Genomic DNA, 24,789 nt, shown 5'->3' with positions numbered 1-24,789 from the left:
GAAAATCCTTGGCTAATTGCGCGAGATGCAGCTGACGGGGGGAAAACGATTGGTGTTGAGGTGATGCGAAAAGTAAGATGTAAGAGGAGAAGATGCAGAGGAGAATTGAGAGGTGGATGGGAATGAGGGCGGGAGGTGCCTTCCCATTTTAAAGTCAATTGCGCTCAAGTGAAGCAGCTCAGCTCGTACCCCAGCTCAAGCTCAGAGGGAAGGTACGATCCAGGCTGAAACCCCCCACTTGGGAGCGAGGCGCATTTGGCTGAAGAAAATCCGAAGACATCCATGGATGCTGAGACTTTTTGAAGCGAAGTTAAGCTCAAAATTCAAGGATTGATTTATGCATACTTTAATAAACCGCATAATGTTTATCTAGCAACACTCAATTGCTTTTCTGAGGACTTTCGACCGTGTTTTTCTCCAGAAAACTGACATCTCTTCAGTCGAAGTGCTCGACTTATTCTGTCACTGATCCTCTCCCAATTAACCTCAGCTCAGCTCCTCCAGAGCATGACGCGCCTCTAGGCACCAGCACGCGCCACAAGGGTTAATACCCCACACGAGAATGTCACGACATCACGTGTGTTCAATTAAACGCTTCAAGTGGGAATTGTTGCCTGTTTTTTGAGTCATGGATAGAATTCGATAGATATCTCTGGGTCCTGAAGCCTAGAGAGTCAAGGATGAATGGCGATATAGAGTCTAACCTTGCGGAGTGAGATCACCAAAAGTTGGTCAACAGAGACACCCTGTTCGCAATTCATATCCAAGCTCAACTTCGGCCGTGGTTGGTGCTGTCGATGTTAGTTGCCTGCCCAGGTTGCACGGAGAACATTGAGCATTCACGAACAGTGCATCGGCGCAAAAAAAAAAAATACATATGCCATACAAATAGACAACTAAGATCCAATATTATTTTCCTCACCGTCGCAAGATAACACCCGATCAATTCCCTCTAGACTGGCCCCAACTGCAAACGTCGTCATAGCCCCTGCTCCACCAATCCAGTTCCCCCCTGGGGTTAGCGAGGGGCTGTCTCACTGGGCTGAGTCCCCTTGGTCCAGCGCGACAACACGCCTGGGTGCAGGTGCACCTTCCGCGCACCTTCCGTCTCAACATCACGCCCTGTGCCACGATTCCTTTGTCCTCCATCTCCCCATCTCTTTTCACCAACAAACAACACTCCGTCTGGAGTATACAATTTTGTTATCCACGCATTCTACAGACAGGGTGATTGCCCAATTCGGTAAGACACCGCTCATCTATCCTACGCTTACTGGATAGTGGCTAACCGATGAGCAGCGGGTGGATCGATTGCCTTGCTTGCTGCCTGTTGAGCTGGGTACGGGCATTCACGAGCACCTTTGGCCAACCACTCTATCGACTGCGTCCAGCTTGTTGAAGACTGTGACAGCCTCAGACCTACAATTAAAAGGCCTTCGCATCCCTTCTTCAACCTCTACTCTATTCTCCCCACCAGCGTTATCTTGGCCGCATCCTAGACGTCTGCAGCATCCAAGACACATCTCGTCATGGCTGACCCAGACACCGTCATGACGGACGGAAGCGCCTCGACTACACTGGACCCTGCAACTGCTGGCTCTCCTATCCAGAAGATTCCCCTGGAGGTCCTTCTACGCATCACCCACTTTCTCACCACCCCAGAGCTTGGCAAGGTCCGCCTGTTGTGCCGCTCCATGGAGCAGGCTCTCTACACGTCCTTTACCAATGAGTTCTTCACCCGCAAGCAATTCATGATCTCGGAGGAAAGCCTCCAGGCCTTGATCGATATCTCCAAGAGCCGTCTCAGTCGCCATCTCCGCAAGGTGCACATCGGTTTGGACCGTTTCCCTCAAGTCCCCCACATCCGTGGCAACGATCCCCAGAGTCTGCGTCTAGCAGAGCATTATACCGGACAGTTCACACTCCTTAGCAATGGGTATCACCGAGAGATGCTTGCCGAGGCATTTCGCAACTTGAAGCACCTTGAGGATGTTGTCTTTCGCGACTTTAACTCGACTCGCCGAACCCGTGATGGTCCCTATAGGCAGTGGACCAGCTATGGCTCGACAACAGCATTTAACGAAACCGGAACTCGACCTAACCAGACCACATGGGGTCCTGAGATCACCGTTGCGTACGGCAGCACTGTCTTCAGTTCCGTTCTCTTTGCCCTTGGCCAGGCTGGCGCTCGACCAAAAGGCATCGAATACATGTCTCGTTCTAGAAACCACCTGCGCGACCTTGCATTTAACCTGCCTTCATACATGGAAGCATCCGTGTTCCCGGTTCTGAGCAACTTGGAGAAGCTTCATCTGGATGTTTACTTGACCGGCGATGACGGCTTCTCGGCCTACCCTTCAGCCGCCTTTTCGGATGCAAACCTGCGCCGGTTCTTGCTCCAGGTCACGAATGTCAAGCACCTGCGCATCAACGAGACCCAGGGCAGCGATACTGGACCAGGAGCTCTTCTCGGATGGCTCGGTCAGACTTCAAACCCTTCAACATCTGGGGCTTCGGTGAACCCTGCAACATCCGCACCAAGCGTGCCAGCAGGCGTCCCACCAACACCGCCCCCTTCTTTCCCCTTGCTCGAAGAGCTCAACTTGGGCATGATGAGCGTGTCGCCAAGTCGAGTGCTGGAAGCCCTTGCAAAGTTCGCTCCGACCCTCCAACGGTTGGAGATGCATAAAGTGATACTTACTCGGCGCCTCCCGAAAGACTCGACAGGTCCTCCCCCGAAGGTCAGCTTCTGGACCAAGTTCCTCGAACGACTCAAGGACGTCCCGAACCTTGACCTACACCACATCAAAATCAGCTGCCCCCAACAGCAATGGCTTTCACGGCCCGCCAAGTCTCCCGTCAACTTCCAGGCCGACAACAAGAACGCCATGGAGTACACCGGCCCTGACTGGAAGCACTTTGTCGGCGAGATGATTCCCAAGGTGGTTGTGCACTACACTCCGGACGAGGGAGATCCAGACAGCGATAGTGACGACGGTATTTGGGACCAATACGCGCTTGATTTGTAGCATAGGGCCGTTGCCCGTTACTGACACGATCTGTCTGTAGGCTCCCACGACGAAGACGATGAGGATGATGAGGAAGACGAGGATGAGGAAGAGGCTTGAGAGGAGAGCTACCCCTCGCCTCGCGGGCGTTTTTGGCTTGGCGATGTTTCTGTGGATGATGACTGAAGGGAAGGTATTCCCCCAATCTACTGTTGATGGAGGTCTGCATGAAGACCATTTGCTGTCACGGAAGAAACAAGGCATTGTAATGATATGATGGGATGGATGGGATCTTTGGACGATATGAAGCGTACATGTTTCGTGTGGTAGATGTCGCAGCTGATGTCAGTGGGTCATTGTTAGCTGAAGGAGACTGTCTGATCAGTGGAATAAACCAACGACTACCCCATACTCGATTCTCCCGGTGCTATCTGTATCACGTAGCTGTTATTCATACAGGTTTAGAGATTCTCCCGTATGAGCTGAGGACGCCATGGTTCTATCCCGTGCTGAGGCTCGTCGTGGCGGATGCATACGAGATGAGGCACGACTTTGATAGGTGGCAACCATGGCGTTGAATTCACAAGATGAAGGATTCACTACAAACGGGATAAAGAGTGGGTTGATAAAGTCCTTTCTAACGTGGATATGTATCCCTTCTTGATACTGTTGCTTCAATGATTAGTTAGGTAGGCAATTGTATGCCCTATTCTACGAGGTACCCTTCCCCCTGAATACGATGATGGCTTCTTTGATACCGCATGTTTAAGGCGGACTACAATCACGGCACTGATATAGGGAAGGATCGTTTAATAGGTTGATCTTGATCTTGATTTGATTTCATTTTCCACTACCTTCCTCTTTCAGATCATCTCAAACACCGGCGGTGAATGCACACTACATAGAAATACGATATATCATCCTCGTTTCGCGTTATTTGGGTATCGCTTCAAAGATATCGTTTCCCAAACAGCCTTGTCATTCGCCATTTCCTGCTCCCGCAAGGGCCCAGACAGGAAAGGCTGGCGTGATTCCTCCTCTTCAAGACTAGTCACACCCGGGTTGTGACTGTTCCCAATCACTTCTCCTGTACTCATTTGCATCTCAGACCCTTTCGATCTTGGCGTGGATCAGAGTTGCATGTTGAGTTTGTGTTTTTGTGTTACTGGGTGACTTTCCGCATCGGTTCGTCGGTCAATGGTGAATTACCAGACGATGCCCGGATTGTCTCCCATCCGATTAGAGTATGATGATTTCATCATCTCGGCGCGTGATGGGATGAGTGTTGAATACGCATTCTCGAGGCACGGCAGGCCCTCATTCCAGGTTGAGTGTTCGGCCTGGTGGGCAGATTTGATTTGTCCCCGACACGCCCTGCTCCGGAGCGCCGACTTCCGGGTCCGAATCAAGATTCATCTGCTCTTGCCCCATCATCCGTGTCGTGCAATCGGATTATCGGTTCGGGTCATCGGGTGGTCGGTCGGGACGCGTCTCGGGGGTTGCGGCGAGCTGGAGGGCTTGTCGCTTCGTTACAAAGTAACCGTGGCTCTGAAGAATCAGGGGTCTCGCTTTAGCAAGCGATCCAGACCCCTTCTCAACTAGCCGGATCCTTTTCAATCATGCACCGACACCTCCATTCAGAGAATCAATGCCGAGCCAGTCATTACTGGGTATCCATATGTTCTGGTCCATCCCCATACCATACTCTAGGCCGTTATCAACTCCTAGGCCATCCGTACCCCCGTCGTATGCATTGTTGAGCTCCGAAATGCCAAACTCTTGCCGGGGAACGATTTCAGGGGCGGTGACGCTGGTCTTGGCGGGAACTTGAACCTCGACGGTCGGCTGGGGTAGGTCTGGCGAGACCTGGCTCTCGGGTACCCATGGGTCGGCAACGAGGGATGGTGGGAACGTCGAATCGGTCATGGCTGACATGGAAACCGGGGTAATCGGGGCAAAGTGAGACGCATCGCCCATATTGTGGTCATCAGGAACCATGTGTTGACGCAGGGCCTGCCGAGGATACACACTGTCCATTGGCAGTCGACCATGAGGATCTGGAGTTGCCGAGGGTACGCGGATGGCGATTCCATGGGATATCAGCTTTTCCAAATCCACCTTGATTCCTTCCGCTGTCTTTCCCACACAGCACTCTTTGATAGTCTGCAGACAAACCTTGGCTCGTTCCATCACAGCGTCCAAAGTGATGTCAAACTTGGGGCCGTTGGTATGATAAGCGTAGGTCAAGACGCGGGCACACTGATACGCGCAGATAGCCATATCAAGGTCCGTCACGGGTTTTGCGTTTAGTTTTTGCATGGATGAAAATATGTTAGCCATGGCAAGAGCATGTTCAACGCACTGTCGTTGGCAATGATCGATAAAGGCGTCATCAAGAGTGGCAAGCACAGCTCGGGGCAGGGCTTCTCGAAGACCACCAAGGGCCAGGCGGTATAGATCACAGTGGCATTGACGCCACCAGACGTGAATCATGATAAAGACGCAGATTCGAGGAGAGTAGGCGCGAAGTCTCAGTGAGCTTTCGGAGAACTGGAAAGATGTCGGCAGGTGTGCAGCGAAATCACCCAGATCCTTTTGAAGACCCCAAATCCCGGCCTGGAGATCATCCGGCTTGATGTTGCGGGTCAACATAACTCGCCTAGAGAATTCCATGATTCGACGCCGCATGTGCTGTATCCGAATGTGAAGTGCCAGACTTCCAATGTCCTCGGCCTGGGGGTTACGGGGTTTGTCTGGATCGTGGACTAGTCTCTCGGTGGGCTGGGGTAGGTCAAATTCAAAGTTGCGCTCGTTGCAGGGCAATCCTACGTGGATTTTGTCAGCGCTCCAGAGCGAGTAGTCCCGGTATCCTCCCGAGATGCCCGAATCGACGCAGTAGAGTGCCCACATGAGTCTTCGGCGGGACTCCTGAGCGAGGAAGCAGAGGGTTGGCGACTCGTGGTTTAGACGGAGGGCGGCAGCGTATCGAGATGCTATACTGAGAAGCATGAAAGCACTCGGAGATTTCTTGGAGAGGATGCGGTGCTTGATGATAAGCACAAGCGCCTGGACTTTGATAGTGGAAGGTCGCGTGTAGTCGGCAAAGATGAGAGCTTCGGCATCGTCCATGCATTTCTCGCCATACTCCCGCATGCTAGGTCCCATGTCTGTAAGGTACGACGTGATCCCGACCAAGGCTAGAAGAAGAGCCTTTTCGACCTTGCCCGAGTGGTATCGTTCCATGAGGGATGCTCGATGGAGGAAAGAGTACATGGGAATATGATGGACATGACGGAAGAACTGGTCAAAAGTCCGACCTATCAAAGCATCAAAGGATTCATCAGGGAAGGGGCTACAATCCGTTGTTAGCTTGCAGCAAGAGCAATCATCTACGAATCAAACTTACACATCGTGGGAATAGCCTTGGGGGGTTGCGGTGCTGGCAGGGTCGGTCAATCCTGGGTCACTATCATTGTGGCCATCGTCTCGATCGCCTTCCAGACTCTGTGGGCTTCGGTCCTCACTCCTCATGGCGATGCGCGCACGTTTGCTTGGGCGGTAGACGCATTCGATGCCTTGGGAGCGACAGCGGTCGCATGATGGCATATGACCGGAACATCGGGCCTTGCGGCTGTGACAGCTGAGGCAGGCCTGTCGGACACGTCGGCGCGGCAAGCTGCCGGACAAGACGCCTGCGTCGCCGTCATCATAGGAGCAGGGGAAGCCGAGGCGCTCGCAGTTGGAGCAGATGTCGCGCGCGCCGTTGCAGCGGACCTTGCGGGCGCGGCATGTGGTGCATGTCAGAGACGACTTCTTGGGCTTGCGGTCGGGAGAATTGGCATGGGAGGCGGGCTGGGAGGCGGCTATCGGTGGTTGAGAGACGGCCGACGCAGCCGGAGCAGCGGCCGAGACGGGAACTGGAGAGTCGAGGCTGGGAATGAGGTTATTCGGGTGGTCGCCTGCAGAGGAGGCGAGATCCATGGCGGCAGCAGTCGCAGCGGCGGTTTACAGCTCATGGAGGGACCCAAGGGCTAGGAGCCGGCAGCTGGGATGGGTAGATGGGACAAGATCAATCCACCGAAACCGACGTCAACCTCGACGAGGGCCATGGAGGTGGGAAAAGCGCTGCTTTCCAAATAGGAATTGTTTTTACTGGAGTTTTTTTTTAGAGGTGACGATGTTGAGTGAGTGGGAGTCAAAGAGCGGGCGGTGGTGGAGGCAGGTGCTGGTGCTGGGTCCTGGGTGTTGGTGGGAAAACCGGGACCGGAATGGGCAGGAGCAGTGGCAGTGGGTGTCGATACCGGGCAGTCAGTGCCAGTGGATGGGGACCTGGACTTGATGGATGGAGGGACAGCAGGGTCCAGGACGGGAGTTGGAGCCCCTAGTGGGTAGGGGCGATTAATTGGACTGGAGGGGACTTGTTTGGAAGGCGCAGGCGCAGCACACATCAGGCAAAAACTGGCCACAGCAAACATGAAGAAGTGGTCGGACCGCACAAAATCCTCGTCTTGGAGCTCATCAAGACCGCCTCTTACCGGATGTCTTAGATGAGGTGCTGGCGCGGCTGCTAGCTTTTAGTTCTGGGCTCTAGGGCTGGTCCCTCTGGCTTTTGGGGAGACGCCTCCATAGATCCACTACCCCCAGCCCTGAGCACACCCCTCTAGTTGCTCACATGAGATGCCTTCACAAGCTGCAAGTTTGGTGGGGCACCCATCAAACAAGAAGCTGACCGCGACTCGTATCTGGCCTGGGCTTCGATACTCGAGTGTAAGTCTAACTCCTCTCTATCATTCAACACAAGAGAGATTGTCCCTCCCTCGTGATAATAATGCCTCTCTCTCGACCCATACGTAAACACGCTCAATCGACTGGCCTGGAAAATGCATGGAACGACGTTTAGTGTGGGCCGCGCTCCAGCCCAAATCTTGGCAAAAGATCCGGTACCACGCCTCATAGGCTGAGCTATGACACAGAGGTTTGTCGCCGCCAAGCTTGCAAGGGGAAAATCTTCATCGGTCACTTGGGTTCCTTCGGCTTGACCGCAGTCCCCAGCGGGCCTTCTGGGCTCTTTATCTGGTCACCGAAGATAGGGGAACGTCGGGGAACAGAAAAAGTAGTGGCCGAGTCAGTTGAGTCGTCAGAAAAGAGATTGAATGTCTGGACAACATGATGTTGGATCGTACCTGTTCGCCTCAGTCAGTGGAGGTTGAGCTGTGCCTGATGCCACGTTCAACTGCAACAACGGGAGAGATGCGGTGCAACAACAATCACGCCCTCTACCAAACCGATCCATCTCCCCTCGTGCTCACCTGCTCAAGAAGTCAGCACAAAGAGGAAAATCTCCCCGGCAGTCTGTTCCCCGCAAATCCATGCCGCGCCTGGGGTGCTCATCTCTCCATGCCCGAAAAGCGTTACCATGTTCCCACAACGAGCAACTCTATCGTCACAGTGTTTCTGCCATCATCCAGAGCGAAAACCTGGGGATGCCAATGAGAGCAGGCTCGCACCGAGAAGCGACGCCCGTCCAGTGCTTCAGGCTCCGCTTCAAGGCCCCTTATCCCGGCGCATGGGCTCGGGGCTTGTCTCCGCCATGGACCAGGTCATAACCGGGATTAAAATCAAATAATTTCCAGGTTTAGCGGGCGAGGGCCGATGCCTGAACTGGAAGATGATGGGAGACGCCGGCGCGTGGCTTGAGGTGAGCGTCCTCAGGTCAGGTACGTACCGAGCATGATTGCTCCTTCCTTGGACTCGCGTCAGCTCCTGCTCCTCCCAAAGTCGAGTCGGCTACTGGGGGTGCCGACGACCCGAAGTGAGCTTTGCAAAACTTGGTGGGCAGTCGCGACCAACCGAAGCAAAGGGCGGACAAGTAGCCCCGCCTGTGTCCACCCTTGACCCTCCTTTCTGCCAATTAGTGCAATTTCTGGGCCACACCTGCGTCATTAACCGACTGCCGCTCCGACCACCGCCATATCATCGTTTGATGCCCCCGTAAAACTCAGACTGACCCTTTCGGTGAGATTATGTAGTCGAGCCGAATGTTGCAGTGTTGACGAATTTCAACACCCAGGACGTGATATTAAAGCGAAAAGTTCGGGATGAAATCATTGAATTCTAGCGATGCATTTGATATCAGATCCAGCATCTTTCAAACACTTTTCGGCTCTCGGCCCAACGGAGCCGACTTCCGGCCCGCTGCTCTCCCTCGTTCGTATCCCCAGCCAGCTGGCGCATAATCATGATGATACCCGGCGTGCTGTGTGGTCATCTATTACCTCATAACCCATCTATCCCCTGGCTCTATGGCTTTGTTCAATTGCGAGAGCGAGATGAATACGAAAAACACGTTTTGCGATCGTTGTTTCGAGATAGCCTTGTCTGGTTTTGAGTTTGAATTCTCTGTGACGAATGATGAACTTGCTGGTCTTCATGACACTACCCAAGCTTGCTGACCATCACAGAATCACCATGAAATTGTTCTCCAACGCGTCAACTCGAATTGCGCAAAATGCCTTCCTTTCAACCTCGGTTACCTCCTCGTCTAGTTCAGCTCTATCAACGCCTCGCCACTCCACTTTGCATGCCTGCCCATGCCTTTCAGCACCGATCATGACACCACCTAGCCATGCCTCAACGTTGTCAGACACAGCTTCGCCAAAAGAACTCAGCTTCGGCTACAACCGCTTTCACATATTGCCCCTAGCTGCTCCTCATCCCGGGCCCCCGAATCACTCCAAATCCAGATCATGAGAAGGTGGAAATCCGAGCCCAATCCTAACTTGTCAGTTGTCAACGAGAACTCCAGTTTTCCCCGCAGCTGGTGTCCTAGCTCGCGGGCTATCCGGACCAAGCTTCTTCCTAGTTCAGGCATCTGTGTGTTGGCTGGACAAGAGGTTGCCATCATCCACAGTCCTGCTCTAGCGCCGATTCATCCTTGATAGCTAGACACCTCCCAGATAAGCGCAGGAGGAGCCCAGCACAGAGGAATACGGATTGCCTGTGAGGTCTAGCCATGTGACCCTGGAATTGCCGCACTCGGGGACCAAGACGCTGTTCCCCGGGCAGACGGCGACTATTGTGTGCAGCGCTGAGAAAGCCAGTCAACCTTCCCAGCCCCCGAGGGCCGAGTCAATGTCCTAAGTTCTTCTGTCTCGGCGAGAATTTGATCTTTCACGAAATTGTGATACATGGCCTGGCTCATTGGCAGTATTTATTCATGCTTCCCTCGTCAATCCTATCTAATTCCAGATGAATCATATTAAAGCACATTCTTCCTGGTCAGGGAACACAGAAACAAATACAGAGGCATCAGAATCAGTTTTCATATGTCAATCAATCGCTTCTCACGTCGGAGCAGTTGGTATCGGAATCGTGCAGTGGAGCATAGGGTCAGGGACATTCCTCAACTCAAGCAGTCAATATGACAAGTCGCTTCATAGATACGTAGAGTGAGGAATATTGCATTATTCTTCTGTATCATCTAGACGAGTCTTGAAAGAACTTGGAAGAAAACATCGTCTTTCCCCTTAATAGAGATCATATACCCTTAGGAAGCCAGAGTACGAGATTCAGACCACAGTCGATGATCATACCACAGTATTGGAGCCACATATCAACGGTATTTTCTCATCAAGTGTGAAAAGGCCAGCAAAATGGAATAAAAGGCTACTTGTAGAGAAACTCTAACCTTGGGTGATCCATTCAAGGTAGCACCATAGGGGTTCGGTCTCGCTACTTGAGCTTATATACCTGTTGGTGAGAATCAAATGCCGGAGACCATTCCTTCAGAATGCTTCATCTTTAAACATTCCTGATTGAAACAATGACGCTAATGTACATCAATGGTGAACGTCCAGAACTTAGATCTCCGTTATGACTCATGATACCAAATCCCGCGTCCGTATGATTCTGGTCCGATGAGTTGTCAACACGAATCCTGGTTCAATTTTATATCCGTATGGAAATACTACTCTTCACCTAGTTCGCACGTTCCGATAGCTGTGGTCTCTGCCGCACAAGCTGTGGTGGCCAGTGATGGGCAAGATGAAAATGGGTGATGTTAAAGGAACGGGGAGAGGACACCGAGCAGTGGAAGAACTCCTGTTCATAGTCATCTCTACTATTCTCTCGAGAAATGTAACAAGGCTCGGGCACAAGTGTTCTTTCCAAGCTTAGTCGTGAAACGGGCCAGGGATGACCTATGGCTGAGAAGGGGATTCTTGAGAGATTGAAGAGGTCGTGTCGTGGATGTTAGTAGGAAGTGATCTTGGTATGAGAGCGATAGAGTTCAATCAGCCAAGTGATGCGTTATCAGGATACTCCTTCTCCAACGGCGAGGCGGGATCGTAGACCTCGATGATGGTATTCAGATCCTCATTGATACATGAACTAACCCCTGGGGGGAAACAACTCAAGATAGTCTGTAAAATTGGCTGAAATGGTCTCGCTGTCGCTTGTTATACTATCAATGATGGTGAAATCATCTCGTAGGTGAATAGGGATCAAGGCCTCAAGGGCACTCCCAATACTAGGGGATGCCTATCTCGGACTCTCATGTTGTATGAAAGAGCATTAATCTTAGATGATGACAACATCTATGCTGAGTACTAAAGAGCTCGGGTTATGCGTCGAGTGAAAAAGTCAGGAGCGACTGTTGCGCAAGCTCGAACTCGATTCTAGTGTTCGCCCTCTAAGTGGCCTCGATATGTAGAGAGATGTTAGCATCTTGGGTAACGATCGCGAATATTCTATCGTAAGCGTCAAAGGAGGCTGGTAGTAGTTTTGGGATGCTTATATCATGCCGAGAGGTTAGATATTTCTTTTCATCCGATCGCGGATGAATCGGACAATCAAGTGTATAAGAATCAGTTACTCTTCCTCCGGTGAGTGTGGAGTCGACCCATGAAACGCCGTCATTGACGATCCACGTGTTATCACGCGTCAAACAATGCCTGCGACCTTGTAAGCTTTCCAATCTTCCTGGCCCGTAGTCCGTGGCCTTTGTTTCACCCAACTCTACCGTGGCAATCGCATCAAGAATTCGCGAGATGAGACTACGGAGATCCTTAGAGCTCGTGGCTGTTGGTGATTGACTTGGACATTGGCAAGCCACGTTCCCGGGTAGTCTCAACAGCGCGTGTCGTGTTTCTGCAGGGTAATATGAACGCCAAATGTAACAATATCCAAACTCTTGGACCCATCCTGAGGCTAGATGGCGGAGGCTGCGGTGTTATGCAAGATTGGGTTTTCTATGATGTAAATAGTGTGTTGAAAACCGTGTCTTCTATTTTCGTGACCGGCCCTCCTTGAGAAGATAGCTCACTGAATCAACAATGAGGGGCGGTTGTTGACACGTAAGGCTCAAAAAGGATCCTGTTAGTTAATGTGAATGAAGAGTCGAATATGGCTCTGAGAAAGAGTATGCGTGGAAGTTTGCCCAGTTTTATAATTGTAGCGAGATGGCATCATTCAATTACGCTATGACGAGACTAACACACTAAAATGATACCATCAACAGGTGAAAAGATGCCACCGAAGGTGCCAGTCTATGCATTGGATGCTAAGCATGCCACTATTGATTGGGGAATTCTTTGATAGGAATAGAGCCAGGTGAATCACTTGAATGAATGGTGGGATAGATTGTTTAGGACTTTGCGTGGGCAGATGTTAGGAATGGCGACATTGACAAAAAGAAAACATCATGATCCACTATGCTTAGCACAATCTCCTGTATTTATACTGCCAGAAACACCTATGTACGAGCTGTTTCATCTTCTTTAAAGCGTTACGGTGACATTGACCCCCTTGAGATCCTCAACCCTAGAGCTTGAACCAGCCCAAAAGTTGTAGAGACCCTCACGAACCACGAGCCTAGCATTGACATAGTATCCAAGCTCCTGGTTGGGAATTGAAAACTCGACATCCTTGCTCTCGCCAGCTTGCAGATCCACCTTGTCGAACCTCACGAGGCGCCTCACAGGGAACTCGAGGCCTACGGAGGTGTTGGGTCGGTGATAAACCTGGACGACTTCCTTTCCGGCTACCTTGCCCGTGTTCTTCACGGTAACGCGGATGTGTACCTCTCCCTTCTTGTACTCGGCCGTAGGAGTCGAAATATCAAAGGTTGTGTAGCTGAGACCAAAGCCAAACGGCATGGGAGAGGCCTTTTGCAACACAGGCCACTGGTACGCCGAGTGAAAACCCAATCGATCCTGGCTACCACCTGCATCATCCGATGGGAGGTAATCGTAAAAGGCGGGCACAGCACCATCAAGCTGCGGCATGCTGACGGTGAGCTTTCCGCTGGGGTTGACCTTGCCGGTGATGACCTCGACGAGGGCAGAGTTTGAGAACTCGCCGCCGAGGAGAGAGTGGATAATCGCGTTGGAGCGGAGGGTCGAGTTGTTCAGGACAAAGGGCTGGCCGCCGGTGAGGATCAAGACTGTGGGCACCTCGGCATCAAGAACGGCGTCGAGAAGCTGCTGCTGAAGACCGGGAAGACCGAGGTCAGCATGAGCAAAGAACTCGCCGTCGGTTCGCTTCTTGAAGAGAGGGTCCTCCATCGGTGCCGAGAGAGATCCAAGCATGAGGACAGCAAAGCCAGCTTCCTTGGCAGCAGTAACAGCATCGGCGATGCCACTATCATCAGCAGTGTCGAGGAGGTCCACAGCGGGAACAAATTTGACATTCTTCTCGCCGAGGACCGACTTCAGACTAGCGTGAAGAGATTCACCCCATTTGGGGTTCGATGCATTGATGGCGGCATAAGAACCGAAGTTAAGGAGGCCACCAAAGGGACCGAGCAGAGCCACCTTCTTGGGAGTCTGAGGGAGGATGCCGTCGTTCTTGAGAAGAACTATGCCCTCTCTGCATGCTTCGCGGGCGAGTTCCAAGTGGGCCGACTGTCGAAGAGTCTTGTTTGCGGTTTCAACACCTGGGAGGTCATTATCAAAGAGACCAGTTGCGAACTTGATGGTGAGGAGGTTGAGGGCAGCTTCGTCGATGAGCCTGGCGATCTGCTTGTCCTTGGTGCTGTTGATGAGATTGGGGAAAACAGCCGGGTTACCAGGGCTCAACTCCATCTGAAGACCAGCCTTTAACGCCTGAAGTCCGGCATCGGCGTATGATGTGGCAACCCGAGACTGCGTGTACATGTTGGAGATGGAGCCAGCGTCAGACATGACAACTCCATGGAAACCAAGCTTGCCGCGGAGAATATCCTGGATCATGTACTCGTTCATAGACATGGGGATGAGATCGACAGAAGCGTATGAGACCATCAGCGCGGCAGGGTCTGCTTCCAAGGCGCGGATATAAGGACGCAGCTGGTCGTTGAAGAGGTGGTTGATGCCGCCATACTGACTGGCGGTGTTTACACCACCACGAGACTCGCCGTAGACAAAGTGTTTGATGGTGCAGGCCACCTTGATGTTTCCATCTTTGTCCTTGTCTTGCATGATCTGGACATATGCGTGACCAAACTCACTAGTCAAGTACGAGTCTTCGCCATAGCTGTAGATGTGACATTAGCCACGACCTCAAACACAGTGGAATAGTGCTTACAGTTCGCCAATACGACCATATCGGGGTTCCCAGGCAATATCCAGAGGAGGAGATAAGACCCAATTGACTCCGATGGACAGCTGCTCTTCACGGATAGCAGCCGTGATGTTCTTGAATAGGGGAAAGTTGAAAGTTGAAGACATGGCCAAGTTGCTAGGGAAGACGGTGCCTCCAGAGATGAACAAACCATTCACTGAATCCGTAACAGTGATGAATGGGATATGCAGACGGCTGTTCTTGATCTCCCTCTCACGGACTTCGTTGACAAGAGGGAGAGCATCCAAGATCCAGTTGAACATGGGACCAAAGCCTACACAACATTGTCAACAATCCATCACATCATGAATTCAACCAGAGAACTTACCAATAGTTCCATGCTGAAGAGGATACCTCTTCTCAAAATTCTCCTCATCAACCTCTGGGCCGAGCTTCAACAACCGTCGAATACTCCCCATCTGCGCAATCTTTTCCTCCCAAGTCATCTTCTTGAGAAGGGCCTTGGCCCTGTCTCTAGGAGAGCTCTTGGACTCGGCAAGGCCTAGGCCCGCCAGCGCCGTGAGGACGTACTGAAACTTCATGACAAGATGCGTTTTCAGCCTGCACTGAGAGATCCACACTGGGTTGTGGCTTCAAGCCATGACGGGGTTTCAAATCTATCTTATACTAATTCCCCAAAAGCCAGGATGCTATACGTAGTTCGGCTACATTGAACCATCGCCCTGGACTATGATGGCATGACAAGGTTTCGTTTCGCCGCTGGTCATAGTGTCGGTTGTCGCTAAGCGGTGACATAGCTCAACTCCGCATGCCGAGTTGTCTGCCGGCCGAGTCTTGGCACCGAGACTACGAGGGGATTCGCATGTCGGGGCTTCGGTCGGTGGGTTGTGCGATTGGCTGTACCTGGGGAGGCTAGTCGAGCTGTCAATCCTTGAACTCCGGGGGATGCGGAGAAGCTTGTATTAAGCGAGTTGGGATCATCTTTCTGGTTGTGGCGAGTATTCTTGGCGAATGCTGGGGAAGTTGGGGATGTTGGTATGGGAGATTGGAGAAATGGATGTCTCATGGGATGTCATGATACCGTACGTGTGCACAAGTTAACAATATGTGGCTGATAATCAAGTCTATTCATGAATCAAACTGTTCATCTAAGTCATCTACTCTTCGTTGGCACGTCTATGATCTAGGATGCACCGGCTCATCTCCAATTTCCACCATCTTCTTCTCCAGCAAGGCCGTCATGTGCTTAACCACGCCCTTGTACTCATCCTCATGATACACATTGAACAGCTCTAGAGGATCCTTTTCACAGTCAAACAGTTCCCACTCCTTGTACTCCTCATCTCCCGGCCGAGCACCCTTGATGCCAAGAGCTTCGTTGTACCAGTAAATCAGCTTGTATCGCTGATCGCGGATGCCGTAGTGTGCGTAGGCGTTGTGGATGATGTCGTTGTGCATCCAGTATCGGTGGTACGCCGCTTGGGGCCAGTCTGTGGGTGTCTTGCCTTGTAGTAGAGCTCTGAACGACTTGCCCTGCATGTATGAGGGAACAGGAAGGTTGGCAAAGTCGAGCCATGTGGTAGCAAAGTCTACATTGCAGATAATGTCGTTGCAGACGGATCCGGCGGTGATTTCTTGGGGATAACGGATCAGGAAGGGCATCTGGAACGACTCTTCGTACATGAAGCGCTTGTCAAACCAACCATGCTCACCCAGGAAAAATCCTTGGTCAGAGGTGTAAATGACGATGGTGTTCTTTGCAAGTTCCGGCTCGTCCTTGTCCATGTAGTCCAGCAGCTGACCGACACTATCGTCGATGGACTGGATGGTGCGAAGGTATCGTTGCATGTAACGCTGGAACTTGAACTCTGCAAGCTCTCCAGCGCTCTGAAAGCGAAAGACGGTGCCGTCCTCCTTGTCGATGAGCTTGAGAGCCTTGAGGTCCTCTTCGCTGGTTGGCGCGGGGATCTTTCTCTCGCTCGCTCCCTTTTCTTGTTGGACTCGTTCTCCCACGCGTCTTCCGCCGTCGGGCTGCACGAGTCCAAGATCTTGGTATGTGAGATCTTCAGCCACACGCATCTTGGCAATCTTTGCCGCACGAGCACGATTCTTGTAGTCATCGGTAAAAGTGTCGGGAAGTCGAACTGGGTCCTTGTATAGGTCCTTGTGCTTATCATCACACTCCCACGATCGATGAGGTGCCTTGTGATGGCACATCAAAAAGAATGGCTTATTCTTGTCTCGTGACTTTATAAAGTCGAGGGACTTGTCGGTGATGATGTCGGTCACGTAGCCGGGGTTGACGTGGACGCCGTCGGACTCGATGAACTCGGGGTCCCAGTACTCGCCCTGGCCTGGGAGGACGGACCAGTAGTCGAAGCCGGTGGGTTGGTTGTCGACTTCCTCTCCCATGTGCCACTTTCCAACCATGCCGGTCTGGTAACCGCCCGTTCGGAGGTGCTTGGCGACATTGGGGAGATGCTTGTTGATCTGCTGGAGCGTTAGAATGTCAATGGCTTCAATTCCGCCAAAGTAACTCACATGGTCATCCAGCGTCATAACGCCGTTGACGTGGTTATAAGTTCCGCAGAGAATAGCAGCCCGGCTGGGAGTACAGATACTGTTGGTCACATAACAGTGGTTGAACAGCATGCCCTCTTTGGCAAGACGGTCGATGTTTGGCGTGTTGTTGATTCCAGCACCGTAGCAGCTGATGGACTTGGACGCATGGTCATCAGCCATGATGAAGATGACGTTTGGACGGCCATTGCTGCCGCTGCTTGCTGAGTCTGTTGCCATTGTTAGCTCTCGATTCTTTGACAATGACACAAATCAGGAGAGAAATTGGATCAATTGAAAGCACGCAAGACGAGAAGGAAGTGATACAATGGAAAGAGAAATAATCCCAGAACAAAGCTCGCGTGCGATCCTCCTCCTCTCATGACACTCGTACACCATCCCCCGACGCCCGAGTTTCAGGGTCCTGGACCGGAGCGGAGCCTCGGAGCCGTCGGGCCCCCACTTGCCGGCATCGCGGTACTCGGCTCGGGACAGCTGCCATTGGCTGGTGTATGGTGCGCCATCATGACTTTTTGAGATTGAATCTGGACGTTTGCCGAGACCTTGATCCATGATGGGCGGAATATAGGGTGCGTTTTGGCGAGCAAACTCTGTTATCCACGTGGGCAGATGAGTTTGGGCCAGCCGGGGGAAACCGCTGGGGAGATTGGCTCAAGGATGCTATTGAACATACGAGTTTAACAGTTGGTGAACCGTCTAGGCACCTGTTGTGAATGAGTGGGTGAAATAGCTCTTAGACACTGGGAGATGGTGGGTGCTGGTTTGTGGACGTTCCAGCCTTTGGGGCCACCACGGAAAAGGAGGAAATAGAGGTAACGAGAGTAGAGGAGAATCACGCCTTGGTATCATTAAATCTCGTCATCGCTAGTACATGTACTGTTCATCAAAATCGGCCAAGTACCCATTCAAATCCTGAGTCCCAGCCGTGTTACACGCCCACGCGTTCAAATCCAGACCGACACCGCCATAAGGCAGACCGAATAGGAGATTAGGGTCCGTGATTGGATCTGCCAAAGGATAACCCGTTTCCCTCGTATTACAATCTGTAGATGGCTCCGCGACCGGTTGCTCGTCTTCTGTGGATGCTGTGAAGCTCAGAGCTGGTTCCGAGGGAGGCTCGGGGGCTGCGTCGCGGCTGTCATCGACAAAATCGGATTGTCGAAGGAGACTATGGATGGCGAGGCGTTGTCGAATGTAGGCGTCTCTGGATAGCTTGGGTGGTGGCTGTGGTGCTGGATCTGATGTTGATAGGGCTTGGTGATCTGAAGACTCTAGCCACGACTTGTGTTGCTGAATGACTCGCTCAAGTTCTTGTCGCTGTCACCGAGTTAGCGTCTGTCAATCTTGGAATGGAGTAAGGGATGCTTACCATGGGCTTGAGTTGTGCTGAAAAGTCAAAGTACCGTGTGATGACATCCAGACACAGCTGCGCTTTGTTGATGGCCATCTGCATCGGAAGTCCGGTATTATCCTTCCCAGTGTACGTCCCAAACAATATGAGACGAGCACCGTGATATGCACAGACGGCAGCATCAAACTCCAGCATGTCCCTCTCATCCTTGTGCTGCACAAAGTCGGACAAGACCTTGACGATCTGCTCGGCGTGGGCGAGGCACTTGTCTTTCATCAATGCCCTTTCGGGGGCAGACATTCCCTCGACGGCTGCGTGCGGCGTTGCCTCGGGGTATCCGGTGAGGAAGATGCGGTAGAGATCGCAGTGACATTGGTGCCAGCTCATGTGCTAGACGTGTTAGTCAGGGCTGTAGGAAGTAGTTCTGAGACCTACCATGATGGCATATTGGGGCGGTCGGTGTAGTTCTTCAGGATTTGTAGGCGGGTACTGATCGCTAGGGGCCAGCTTTGTACGGAGACGAAGGAGATCGTTCTGGAACCTCTCCATAGATGAAAACAGCTCCGACAGATTGACCTCTTTGAGAAAGACCCGACGATTGAGTCTCATGATAGCCCGACGAATGAATGCAAGTCGAACAAACGCTGCCCGAGAGCCCAAAACTTCCGGCTCAAGACCCTTTCCTGGTTGTAGATATCCCGTGCTAACATGGCGTTCTTGGTGAAAGTCGACATCTTCGCATGGGAGCTGGAGATGGATCGTGTCGGGGTCAAAGAGTTCAAACTCCTTGAGGCCAACGCAGAAGCTATCCTCCAGCAGGTACAGCGACCAAAACGTCCTCCTCCTCACTTCTTGAGCCACGGGTCCTAACCTCGAGTGCTCATAGTTGAGTCGTAGAGCCACTGCCCACCTACCCGCAAGTCCAGCCATGATGAAAGCCCTCGGAAACTGTCCAACTCCTGCACGATAGCGAATGAGTAGAAGTGACGCTTGCAGTTGGAAGATGGAAGGCTGTTCGAGACGGTCGAGCATGAGTCGTTCGGCTTCTTGAGCCCAGGCGTCGCGCTCCTGGTTATGCTTGTCGAAATACATGGCCGTGATGGCACATAGGGCCAACTTGAGGGCTCGGTCGATGGTCTTGTCGCGACATCTCTGAATAACGGTGGCCTTGTGGAGGAAGCTGTACGAGGCAAGGGGATACAGACGGTCAAAGTACTGATTGACCAGACCTGTGACTAACTCATCTGAAGGTGAAGAATCTGTAGGTGGATTCACTGGGGGAACATCTTCAGCAGGTCCTGGACTTTCGTGTTGTGAACCTGAGGCGATAGACTGCTGACGATCGGGCGAGACGGCACGCTGAGAGCTTGAACCCGCCTCATCTCTCGAAGACGACGCACCCTCCACCGGACCCCTCGAAGGACCAGGCTTGGAGTTTGAATAAGTGCACTGCTTGTTCCTCCTCTGACAGTTTGAACATCTAGGAGTATCCCCCGAGCACCGGACCTTCATGGCCCGACACTCGAGGCAAGCCCTGGTACCGCGACACTTTGGCGGCAGCCGAGGCGCATACTGCCCGTGAGACCCATCCTGCTCAAAGGAGCACTGGAAACTCAGGCGCTCGCAGGTGCGACACCGCGGCACGGTTCCATCGCATCGGACCTCCGGGGAGTCAGCACCGGCCGAGACCCGGGGGGTGGTGGGTGTGTGTAACTCACCTTGCGGACCCGGCATTGGACGCAGGCAGCTTTCATGGCGACCCCATAAGATAAGGAAGATGTTTGTCAACAAGTTCGGGCCTCGGAGGTTTGACGAGGTTTTGAACGATCTGGGGAAAGCTGAAGGATCCGGTCGGCATTCGGGCAGGGGATTTGACTGTCGGATATATGCGAGCCAAGCTGGAAGGATGAAGGAGAAGAGAAAGAACCCTGTTTCCGTTTGGTGAGAGGATACCTCAATCTGGGGTAGTGTCTGCCGCTACGGCTGTCACGCGGGCCAACGACTCATGTAACGGTGCGTCAAAGGCAGGCCAGGCTATACAGACTCTTTTACTCTCCCTTTCTTCCTTCTCAAGAGCAACGTTGAAGGAGGTAAAAATTGCATCTCTCTCATCATTACTGTCAAAAGGGCGCAAAACCACCATTCTCTTCTCATCCCCCCAAGCACGCCATACTCTCGACAACTTCGTCCAATGAATCTGTATGCTACTCCCCGTTAGCCCTGCTCTCTTCCGCTGACGACACCAGGGCCTGCGATGGCGTGCGGGGTCTCCGCAAAACATGCATCTCCGCGCCCAATCAGCTCCGGCCCCGACCGAGATCCCCCGGGCGACCCGCTTTTCCGTTGGCCAAGTCCCCGAACCCTCCGGGCTATTGCCAGCAACTCCCCGAAGCCCCTTGGCGGCTTGGTTTTTGGAGTAGGTGCAGGTCGGCTGCAGTTGTGAAGAAAAGAATTGTAAGAAAATACCAGGATGGCTAAGCTGTGATAATGAAAAACGGTATGCACTATAGACACTACCAGGAACATATCGGGACTCCATTGGGCCACCGGACGACTCATGCTAGTTGCGGTCTAGCCAAGCTCCACGGATCGATGCTCACCTAGCAGTTTCCGCTAGTGACTTGGACAGACCCTCTAACAGGAATCCGCCCTGACCGAGCTCCGACCGACCTCGATCCCTTCTCACACCACCCTGTCGGGTCCCTATGGCCCATCACTACGAAACAAGATCTTATAAAGCACCAGATGGACGTCACATTTTAGGTCCCCATTCAGCTTCAACTACCTCGAGCATTGGCGAATCTGCTGCAATGTCGCGTCTCGGCACTTTTCGTGCCTCGTACCTCGTGGCTCTATGCTGCGTAGGATCTTTCCTCTTTGCCTATGATACTGGTATCGTCGGGGGCGTCTTGTCCCTCGAGAGTTTCCAGCGTGATATGGGAATGACGCCCGAGAGCAAGTCGACAGTCAGTTCCAACTCGGCCAGTCTCTTGCAAGCCGGAGGTGAGTATCTTGATATTCCCCAACTTGCCCCCTACGCTAACACAGCCCAGCTTTTTTCGCCTGCTTCTTCGTTTGGCCCTTTACCGCACGATACGGTCGACGATGGTCCATTGTTCTAGCCTCGTGCGTCTTCAACATCGGCGCGATTCTTCAGCTCTTCTACCCAAACAACTCGGTCGCGACGTGGTACGCCGGACGCGTCATCTCGGGCCTCGGCGTGGGCATTGCGACAGTCATCATCCCCATGTTCAGCGCCGAGATGGCACCCAAGGCTATCCGCGGCCAGCTGGGCAGCATGTTCCAGTTCTTCTTCACCCTCGGCGTCTTTACGAGCTACTGGATCGACTACGCTGTTGCCGAGCACATGCCTTCTACTACAGCGCAGTGGCGGGTTCCTGTTGGACTGCAGCTTGTTCCTGGTGGAATCCTCGGCATGGGTATGTTGCTTACAAAGGAGAGTTGTCGTTGGTTGGCCAAGGTTGGGAGGCACGAGGAGGCTTTGGAGTCGTTGGTGTGGGTTCGTGGTGGTGAATTGACCCCTGAGGTTCAGTCAGAGTAAGTGGCCAGGGATTTGGTTTTTGAATCATCTAACGGACTTTGCACAGGATGGACGAGATTCTAGCCGGTATTGCCGAAGAAGAGCGCATCACTGAGGGTCTTACATGGAAGGAATTCCTTCTTCCTGCCAACCGCTGGCGCATGTTTATCGTCATCACTCTACAGATTGGTACGTATCAAGTCTAATTTTGAATGACCTCAGCTAATATCAGTTCTCAGGTGTCCAACTTACCGGAAACACATCCCTCGCCTACTGTAAGTCGAACCGAATACCCGAACGACTACAATATTCTAACAACTCCAGTCTCTCCTCAAATCTTCAACGCCGTCGGAGCCGGTTCAAATGCCTTCCTCTTCAGCGGCTTCTTTGGCCTCGTCAAGGTCGTAGCCTGCTTGTTCTTCCTGCTCTTCCTCGTTGAGCGCATCGGCCGCAGGGGTTCTCTTATCCTTGGTGCCTTTATGATGGGCGTTTACATGTTGATCGTTGCGATCATCACTGCTACTCATCCTCCGGTTGCAGGAGGCGGCATGACGTCTGCTTCTGTTGCCTCGTTGACCATGATTTATCTCGAAGCCAGTGAGTTTTGACTTGATTATTCAAAGACTAACCGGATGCTAACTGTGTTGATAGTGACGTACAACATCTCCTGGGGCCCTGTTCCTTGGGTGAGTAAACTATGATTTCAACTTCTAGCAAAACTAACCTTTCCCAGCTCTACATGTCCGAGATCTTCCCCACACGCATCAGAGAGGGAGGCATCGCCGTCGGAACAGCAACGCAGTGGCTTTGGAACTTTGCTTTCAGTCAAATCACGCCCCATGCTGTTGAGAATCTCGGCTGGAAGACATTCCTGATGTTTTGCATCTTCAACTTTGCACTCGTCGTCTACGCCTGGTTCATCATCAAGGAGACCAAGGGTCGATCTCTGGAGGAGATGGAGCTCAGTAAGTCTAACAATGTGTTCAAACAACTCTCTCTAATTTCTACTCTTAGTCTTCAACGCCAAACATACTCGAATCGATCTTGAAAGGTCCTCCAAGGATGCCCCTGGAAGTCCCAAGGTCAGCCTACAAATTGAGAACAACAGCGTCGAGGGCACCAAGAACTGAGTTCCTATAGAATTAGCTCTTTGAAGTTAATTGTGGGGGCATAATATCAATCCGAGCCTCTTGTCCAAAATTTGAATTCTTCGTGGCAGTTCCTTGGATTTGGTCAGATATGGCAACCTATGGATCTCTTAGTTTAGCAGTTACCCATAATCCGAGATGGTATATTGATGCTTGAACAGGGGCAAGTCTTTATTTGCCTCTGGCTCCTTGTCTATCTAGAAATTTGAGTATGAGCCACAATCTCATGGAAGAGTATATCTCCACACCAGGTCTGGATTGATCACAAGCATTTCTTCCAGAAGACAATGCTTCCACGTTGTTCTTTTGTCTCTTGGTATTTCCTTCTTCACTTATTGTGTTCAGGAAGCCGCAGATGCACAGACGCCAGTCCCAAGTTTACTGGAATGAAGATGGCATATAGATATGCGACTCTTAACAAATTGGCCAAACAAACGCTTCTCGGATGGTAATCTCGCATCAAGAGAATGTCTGGTCTTGAGATGATCGACATTCATGCTCCGATGGTCCGAACACATCTCGCCTTGAGTATCATCCCCGACGATCCGACCCGGCATTTCGCTATACCAAATTCATGATCGATTCGGATGAGATATAACCACAACCTCTCTATTTCTCTCTCCTTCGATATCAGCAAACGTGCATATCAAAAACAGTGTATTGTTCACTTCTCCTCGCACACTAATTCTAGCCGACAGACCTTTATATCTACTTGTTGTTGTTCTAGCGCCTCTAATATATACTCTACTCTATCCAATATTCATCATTCAACCCCCATGGCCCAGTCTGCAGCTGCTATTGCATGAATCTGGGCTGTATCAAACACCGGCAACTCGCTTCCAGCCTCATCCACCAACAGTCCGATCTCGGTACATCCAAGAATAAGACACTCAGCACCAGCCTTCTTGAGATCTCTAATAATCTCATGGTACTTTTCCCGCGAGTCGTTGTTGATGATGCCACTGCAAAGTTCACTGTAGATGATGGAATGCACCGTCTCTTTACCCTCCTCATTCGGCACAATGACGCTCAGGCCAAACTTTTCTTCGAGGCGAGACTTGTAAAAGTCCTTCTCCATGGTGAAACGTGTTCCGAGAAGTCCGACAGATTTAAAGCCCGCCTTCAGGATATGGTCGGCGGTGGAATCAACGATGTGGATGAGAGGGAGTTGCGATGTCTTTTCGATGCCGTGGGACACAAAATGCATGGTATTTGTGCAGAGTACAATGGCGTCTGCACCGGCGAGTTTCAGCCTTGAGGCGGCATCGTCGAGTAAAGCGCCAGCGTCATCCCATTTCCCAGCGTGCTGAAGCTTCTCAATCTCGGCAAAGTCGAACGAAAAGACGATGCATCTCGCCGAGTGGAGACCGCCCTGAACCTCTCGTACGCGGCGGTTGATCTCTTGATAGTAGGTGGTCGTAGACTCCCAGCTCATACCTCCGAGGAGGCCTAGAGTCTTCATGGTGAGGTGCTATTTTGGTGGTGTTGTGGTTGCGTGGATGAAGGAGTCAGGTCGGCGATGCCCCGCTTTCGGTGTCTGCCTCAGCACTAGTAATCATGATCATGCGAGACTGTCTGAGCTTTGGTCTGCGCAGACGGAGC

General features: G+C 52.0%; 7 protein-coding genes across 7 annotated transcripts; 2 read left to right on the top strand and 5 right to left on the bottom strand.

Moving 5' to 3' along the window:
- Positions 1-1,550: 1,550 nt before the first annotated feature.
- LRP88_06443 (F-box protein) lies at positions 1,551-3,029 on the top strand (the record flags this gene model as incomplete). Its single annotated transcript, XM_083242982.1, has 1 exon — positions 1,551-3,029. The coding sequence occupies one exon, from the start codon at positions 1,551-1,553 to the stop codon at positions 3,027-3,029; it is 1,479 nt and encodes a 492-aa protein (XP_083101918.1).
- Positions 3,030-4,625: 1,596 nt separating this feature from the next.
- On the bottom strand, positions 4,626-6,989 carry LRP88_06442 (transcription factor domain-containing protein; the record flags this gene model as incomplete). Its single annotated transcript, XM_083242981.1, has 2 exons — positions 4,626-6,360; positions 6,415-6,989. 2 exons carry the CDS (start codon positions 6,987-6,989, stop codon positions 4,626-4,628), a joined length of 2,310 nt encoding a protein of 769 aa, XP_083101917.1.
- A 5,795-nt stretch (positions 6,990-12,784) lies between these two features.
- LRP88_06441 (glycoside hydrolase superfamily) lies at positions 12,785-15,025 on the bottom strand (the record flags this gene model as incomplete). The annotated part of the gene is made up of 3 exons (XM_083242980.1): positions 12,785-14,519; positions 14,571-14,880; positions 14,935-15,025. 3 exons carry the CDS (start codon positions 15,023-15,025, stop codon positions 12,785-12,787), a joined length of 2,136 nt encoding a protein of 711 aa, XP_083101916.1.
- Positions 15,026-15,080: 55 nt separating this feature from the next.
- Positions 15,081-17,366, bottom strand: LRP88_06440 (sulfatase family protein; the record flags this gene model as incomplete). Its single annotated transcript, XM_083242979.1, has 4 exons — positions 15,081-15,136; positions 15,188-15,227; positions 15,762-17,057; positions 17,109-17,366. 4 exons carry the CDS (start codon positions 17,364-17,366, stop codon positions 15,081-15,083), a joined length of 1,650 nt encoding a protein of 549 aa, XP_083101915.1.
- Positions 17,367-18,011: 645 nt separating this feature from the next.
- LRP88_06439 (uncharacterized protein) lies at positions 18,012-20,252 on the bottom strand (the record flags this gene model as incomplete). Its single annotated transcript, XM_083242978.1, has 4 exons — positions 18,012-18,464; positions 18,517-18,888; positions 19,075-20,160; positions 20,217-20,252. The coding sequence occupies 4 exons, from the start codon at positions 20,250-20,252 to the stop codon at positions 18,012-18,014; spliced, it is 1,947 nt and encodes a 648-aa protein (XP_083101914.1).
- A 1,056-nt stretch (positions 20,253-21,308) lies between these two features.
- On the top strand, positions 21,309-23,169 carry LRP88_06438 (general substrate transporter; the record flags this gene model as incomplete). Its single annotated transcript, XM_083242977.1, has 8 exons — positions 21,309-21,501; positions 21,552-22,056; positions 22,107-22,228; positions 22,279-22,314; positions 22,364-22,636; positions 22,691-22,725; positions 22,773-23,004; positions 23,054-23,169. 8 exons carry the CDS (start codon positions 21,309-21,311, stop codon positions 23,167-23,169), a joined length of 1,512 nt encoding a protein of 503 aa, XP_083101913.1.
- Positions 23,170-23,950: 781 nt separating this feature from the next.
- On the bottom strand, positions 23,951-24,649 carry LRP88_06437 (Asp/Glu/hydantoin racemase; the record flags this gene model as incomplete). Its single annotated transcript, XM_083242976.1, has 1 exon — positions 23,951-24,649. The coding sequence occupies one exon, from the start codon at positions 24,647-24,649 to the stop codon at positions 23,951-23,953; it is 699 nt and encodes a 232-aa protein (XP_083101912.1).
- Positions 24,650-24,789: the final 140 nt, after the last annotated feature.

This window comes from Fusarium phalaenopsidis (assembly GCF_050370095.1).
Source record: "Fusarium phalaenopsidis strain FUZ10S chromosome Unknown contig_32296, whole genome shotgun sequence".
NCBI classification, from domain to species: Eukaryota; Fungi; Ascomycota; class Sordariomycetes; order Hypocreales; family Nectriaceae; genus Fusarium; species Fusarium phalaenopsidis.
Note: the sequence above shows the minus strand (reverse complement) of the source record. Positions and strands in the feature narration are given on the sequence as shown.